This window comes from Alligator sinensis, unplaced genomic scaffold (assembly GCF_000455745.1).
Source record: "Alligator sinensis unplaced genomic scaffold, ASM45574v1 scaffold1369_1, whole genome shotgun sequence".
NCBI lineage: Eukaryota > Metazoa > Chordata > Crocodylia > Alligatoridae > Alligator > Alligator sinensis.
The window spans coordinates 557,674-563,555 of record NW_005842875.1 but is presented as its reverse complement, the minus strand read 5'-3'; the positions used below and the strand labels follow the sequence as shown (position 1 = coordinate 563,555).

Below are 5,882 nucleotides of genomic sequence, written 5' to 3'. Positions count from 1 at the left end.
TGCCACCCTCCAGAAACTGCCTGTCCTGGCAAAGCTGCAGGGTGGAGGAAGGGGCAGCAAAGCCCAGAGGAAAAGGCCTGGCAGGAGGGTGGCAGGGCAGGGGCTGCACAACCTGTGGCACCGAGCGGGAGATGGCAGCATGGCAGAGCCCGGGCAGCGGCATCCTGCCGACGGCTGCATGCCCGCAGCAGAGCACGCGCAGGGGCCTGGCAGGTGGGGGCCTGAGTCAGGACAGGACGGGGCGGAGAGCCAGTTTCAGACTGCCCCTCACCCAGGCCAGCAGCAGGGGTGCCACACGGCTGGCCCTCGGACAGCAGCCGCGATTGCCCCGGCCCTGGGGCAGGGCACGCAGACACTGCCAGGGGGCACGGTCGCGCCGCCCGACCCCAAGCGGACACCCAGGGAAGGGAAGGGAAACACCGGCATCATCCCCAGGAGCTGGGGGCCCTCCTGCCCAGAGCACGGGCAATCACTGAGCCAGGCTGGAGACCCAGAACCAGCCCCACTGCCCGGCAGAGCCGTGCGCGCAGCAGGGGGTTGCAGGGGTTGTCCCTGCCCCTCCGCACCCCGGGCTTCCTCCCTCTCTCCCGTCCCAACACCGTGGCCTGCTCACGGCGTGGCCTGCGTCTCTGGCGGCCCCCCCAGGTGCCAGTCAGCTGCAGGAGCCTACGTGACAGCCCCATCCCCTCTGCCGCACCCCGAGGGGGGTTAACTCCTTCCTGCGATGGGCGCAGGGAAACCGAGTCACGTACAGCGGCCTGAGAACTATTGCAAACATCCCCACGTCCCCACGCCTTCCCGGCCGGCCCGCACCCCCAGGCAGCCAGATGGCCCGCAGGCACCTCCGCGTCCCGTCCCGTCCCAGCAGGGCAGGGCAGGGCAGGGCAGGGCAGGGCAGGGCGGCACGCTGTCTGGGGAAGGCCTGGGAAGCAGGACGGAGAGGGTGCAGAGGCTGGTGTCAGGGGGCAAAGCCACGGTGCGCTGGGCTGCCCAGGCACAGAGGGCACCTGGCTGGCTTGGCCCCTGGCCCCCTCTCTGCCCCAGCTGGGAGGAAGGCCGGCTCTTTGGGATGGGCAAAAGCCAGCGAGGGCTCCCGGGGCACGAGGTGTTTGCTAGCATGGCACGGGGGCGCTGCAAAAGCCCGCGGCAGGTCCCAGCTGGGCTCCGGCTGCGCCACGCTCGGGTGATGAAAGCACCGCATGTTCGCTTACCGTGGAGAATGGGTCCCCCCTGGTCCTTCCCACCCCCAGGCCCGCTACCCAGCTGCAGACCCAATGCCGGGCTGGGGCGGTGCCAAGGTAAATGATTGCTCAGAGGACAAGGTGGCGGAGGGTGGGTGCCGCCTGGGGCGCAGCACCCAAAGGTCACTCGGGAGCCAACCAGCCCCTCCCCTGTCTCGCCCAGCCCTGGGGAGTGCTTAAAATGCCAGGCCGGTGGGGCCCGGCACTCAGACCCACTCCCACCGCACCACGATGCTGGCAGGCACCCTTGTCCTGGCGGGGCTCCTCGTGCTCGGGGACGCGCTGCCGCTGGATCCTGGAGCAGGACTCGTCCCAAGACGTGAGTGTAAGTATCCCCTGGGGTCCCCCCTCACCGTGGCCATGCACTGTGGCCATGCAGGGGTCCACTCAGCTCACCTGGGGCCACCTCCCCTCCCGTCCCGCCCGGCGTGGGCCTAACTGTTAGGGGAGCTGCGGCTGGCAATCATTGACAGCCCCCTTGCCACGGCGTGACCCCAACCACCGTGCTGGTGCCTGCCGGGGAGCTGCCCCGTGCCGCACATCTCCAGGGCTCGTGCGCCGGGTGCCCGTGATGCCCCATCGGCTCTGCGGCACCGCGGACCATGCAGCGGTCCAGGCAGCACATGCAGCACTAGGTCTTGGGGAGCCCAGGAGAACAACCCCCCTCCCCGGCTATTCCCAAGCCAACAAGCACCCGCGGGCAGAGCAGACCCCGGGGTGGGGGGGCATCAGCACAGGTGCACCTCGCTGGCCACGTCACAGCCCCCAAGCGCAAATGCCTCGTGCCAGGTGGGATGCCAGGCTCCTTCCTCTGGGCCCGTGCCAGCAAGTCACTTCCTCGTGAAGGCTGTGGCTGGCTGGAGGTGGCTGGAGCTAGAACGGGCCATGGCAGCACGGTCACGCTGTCCCCTTGACCCCATGCAAACAGCTGCAGACGCGGGCAGGTGGAGGGAGCGTGGCGGGGCACGCGGGGCCACGCGTCCACTCAGCCTCCGGCCTCGCTGCGTGCAGCCGGGTCCCCAGCAGCGTCACAGAGGGGACCCCGAGCCCCGGAGCCACAGGCTGTCCCCAGACCCCAGCCTGCCCTTTGGTCTCCTTGCTGCCTCCAGCCAAGCTGCTTCTGGGCTGTCCTGTGCTCCAGCCCGTGTCACGGGAGGAAATCCTCCCAGCAGAGCCGGGGGGAGATGAGAGCAATGATGGGGAGTGAGATGAGCCTCCAAGGCGAAGGCCAGGCAATGGCAGCACAGATGAAAGCCGCAGCTATAATGCTAGAGAGGTGCCCGCGGGGCGCAGGCCCCACCATGCAGGGCACCCCGGGGCCCCTGCCCCCCGAGCAGCAGGTCTCTGGGGCTGGCTCCTGCCACCCCCAGTCCCCCGGCACCTGGGCTTCAAAGCCTTCCCTAGCAGAGCCCTGTGCGTCCCCGGGGCCGAGGCAAGGGCCGTCCGGTCTGGAGAGCCCCAAGCCCTGCCTGCTGAGAGCGATGTCTGCAGGACCCGCTCTCTGCCCAGTCACTTCGCCCAGGCACAGCTCGGGCGGGCAGGGCTCTGCTGCTGCCTTCGGCTAACCTGAGCGCTATGTGCTGCCGCTAAGGGAGGAGACAGAAATGTGTCTGAGCACCTGGGACCTGAGGGCAAGCCAAGGGCTGGGCCACGTCTTGGGGGCTGCAGGGCCCTTGGATGGACAGGGCTGCATGTCTCTGCTTGCGACTGCGTGCACAGCTGCAGCCACAGCCCCTGGCCCGTCCCAGGTGGAGCAGCCCTGTGCCAGGCACTCTGCAGCTCTGAGCAAACATCCCCGCGCTCTTCCTCCTTCACCCCCAGCCGACTCGTTTGGGCGGCCGGCGCAGGAGGCCCCGGAGCCAGGGGAACCAGCTCAGACCAGTTCCCGCAACTCCATCCCCACCGCGCTCTCGCAGGGCTGTGGTGTGACACGGGCCGAGAGCTCGCAGCAATGCACCCCCTTGGCCGCGGGGGTGCAGGTGGCACCTGTCTGCAGGTGCACGAGCCTGGAGGGATGGGAGCGGGGCACAGGGGAGGGGGCCCAAGAGCTGCACCCCAGGCCAGGCCCCAGAGCGAGGGAGTGCCGGGCCCCTGCTACTGGCACAGGCAGGTGGCCCAGAGCTCAGCTTTCCAGGGGGGCAGCACATGCCAATGTCCGCCACAGCTCCAGCAAATCATCATGTGGGCATGCAGCGGTGCAACCAGTGCAAGCCACGGCTCCCACCGTGCGTGTAGCCGAGCACCCCTTCGCACTGCCATCACTGGTGCCACCCTGCCAGGGGCCCTCCATGCTGCTGGGGACACTGCTTGCCCGGCAGTGGGTTTACTGGAGGGCAGCATGGTGCGGGGAAGTGGAGGAGCCCTCTCCAGAGTGCAGCCCAAGTCCATGTCCCCCCCCGCCCCCACCCCCAGGTGCCAGCGCTGGCCTCCGGCCTCACAAACACCCGCCGGGCTCCGTGCGCCGCAGGTGGGATGACGAACAGGTGATCATTTACAGACGTGCCCTACCTGCCTCCGTGTTGACCACGGAGTCGGGTTCCCTGTGCGCACACACAGGGCGGAGGGGGCCAGCGCTGTGTTACCCCGGCACACATGGAGCTCGCCCCACACCCTGGGTGTGCCGCAGCCATCGGCGCCATGGAGGGATTGCCCCAGGGAGATGCACTCGGGCCAGGAGCAGATGCTGCTTCCATGACCAGCACGGTCCCGGCAAGTCGGTCTGTGTCTGTGCCTCGGTTTCCCTGGCAGTGACATGGCACCAGGCCTCCAGCTTGTTCAGATCGTCGTCTGAGCAGGACGGGGCAAGCGCACGGGGCTGCTTGGGACGGTCCAGCTCACCCGGCAGACACAGCGCAGGGTCACGCAGCTCATCTGGGCACGGGGAGAGCCAGCCACGTGCAGAGACCGGACCCTGCCGTAGATGCCAGGGACCCAAGAAGAACCTGGGCCGTGGTGGACATGCCATGACTGCGAGCTGCCAAGAATGGCCACGGAGGGACCCTCGGATGTGGGAGAAGAGAGGCAAGGAGGCGATCTCGCCCCGTGGAGAGCGGTGATGTGGTTGAGGCTGTGCAGGAGGTGCTGGTACGCCGCAGCGAAGCCACTGCCCGGCCCCGAGGGCTGCGAAAGTGCCCGATGGGAGATGGAGAGGGCACATCATCAAGACCCCGGGCTGGGGCCGCAGGGGCGCATCAGAGGGAGAAGGCAGAAGAGGAGCCATGGCTGGGAGCCGCAGCCAGGCCAGAGCCGCAGCCAGGCCTGGGGCGGGCGCGAGGTCCGGCCAGATGGGGACGTGATGCGGCTGGAGGGAAGCGGTGAGCGCAGGGCATCGCTGCCGGAGAGGGGCAGACCTGCTGTCCCCAGACGATGCCCCGAGCTGGGCTGCAGCCCAGTGCCCCCTCGCAGCGGCCCAGCAGCCGGGCACTCCCTGCCCTGGCTGCCAGGGGCCCGGAGCCGCAGGGGGAAAGGGAAGGGCCGGGCTGCAGCCCAGCTCTGCGGCCGGCGATGCTGGGCCGCACTTCCTGGTTCTCCGGCGGGCGGGCGAGCGCAGACATCTGATACCCGGCCGCCGGTTGTGCAACGGACCGCGGGGGGAGCGCACGGCGGCTGCTTGTAAATCACCTGGGAGCCCGTCCCTCCCTCCCCTGCTCCGGCCCCACCTGAGGCAGAGCTTAAAGCCCAGCCGGGGCGGCGCGCACGCAGCACCATGCCCCCGGGCAGCCGTGTCCCCCTGCTCCTGCTCCTGCTCCTGCTGGGGCTCCTGGCACTCGGGGCCCAGCTGCCACCTGCCACCGGCCAGAATGCCACCAGTGAGTACAGCGCCCACCCCTGCCACGCCGGGACCCACGGCCACAGGCCCATCATGCTGGCTTAGCCCAGGCGAGCCTGGTGCCGGCACGAGCGGGCTAAGAGGTTGTGGCATCCGTGTGGGGCTGTGGGGCCTGTCCACGGAGCCCACCTTGCACCATGTGCCTTTGCCATTGCAGCAAAACCTGGCGTGTGCCCCGACGAAGCCAAAGAGGCGGCAAACTGCACTGAGGGCTGCCAGGATGACGGCAACTGCAATGGCAACCTCAAGTGCTGCCTGACGGCGTGCGGCATGGCCTGCCAGATGCCCAACGGTAACGCGCCCCTGCACACGGGAGCGGTTCTCCCTCCCTGGGTTGGTTTAGCCAGGGCCCACACGCAGCCAGGGCAGGCAGCAGGCAGGTGGGCACAGAGAGGGTCCCGCTTGCTCCTGGTAGCTCCGTCTGTCCATGCCAGCCTGTGCCAGGGCCCCGGGTTGGGCACAGCACCGCCCTGTCTGGATGCACCCTGCACCAGGCACACCCTGCACCCCGGCACAGAGCCAGGGGTGAGGCTTCTTTACAGGCATTTTGCACGGCCTCTCTGCTGGCACCAGCGGGCTCCACGCGGCGCAGGGTGCCATGAGCCAGGCTGGCGTGTGGCTCGTCCTTCCACACACGGTTGGGGTGGGACTGATAGCTCTGAGCCCTCCGACAGCTGCATCAGCATTAAGGAAGCAAGGGCTGCCCCCCACCCCCACCCCTCGCTGCATGCTGGACCCTGCCCTGCAGTCCCCTTGCGAGCGCTGGGCTGGGCTGGGCATGGCAGGGGGCGGGCGCGGGGCCGGGGCGACGT

The 5,882-nt window shown here is 69.0% G+C and overlaps 1 protein-coding gene across 4 annotated transcripts in view; it reads left to right on the top strand.

The window, feature by feature from the left end:
* Positions 1 to 1,435: 1,435 nt before the first annotated feature.
* LOC102371512 (WAP four-disulfide core domain protein 2) overlaps positions 1,436 to 5,882 on the top strand; it is a 6,289-nt gene continuing 1,842 nt past the window's right edge. The window contains exons 1-2 of one of the 4 annotated variants that reach the window (XM_025191983.1): positions 1,436 to 1,566; positions 5,228 to 5,362. In XM_025191983.1, the coding sequence (XP_025047768.1) occupies positions 1,473 to 1,566; positions 5,228 to 5,362 (229 nt within the window). In that variant the 5' untranslated portion in view covers positions 1,436 to 1,472. Of the gene's footprint in view, positions 1,567 to 4,004; positions 4,556 to 4,777; positions 5,051 to 5,227; positions 5,363 to 5,882 lie in introns of those variants that run through there. The other 3 variants (XM_025191984.1, XM_025191982.1, XM_006035786.3) reach the window with 3 other exon arrangements.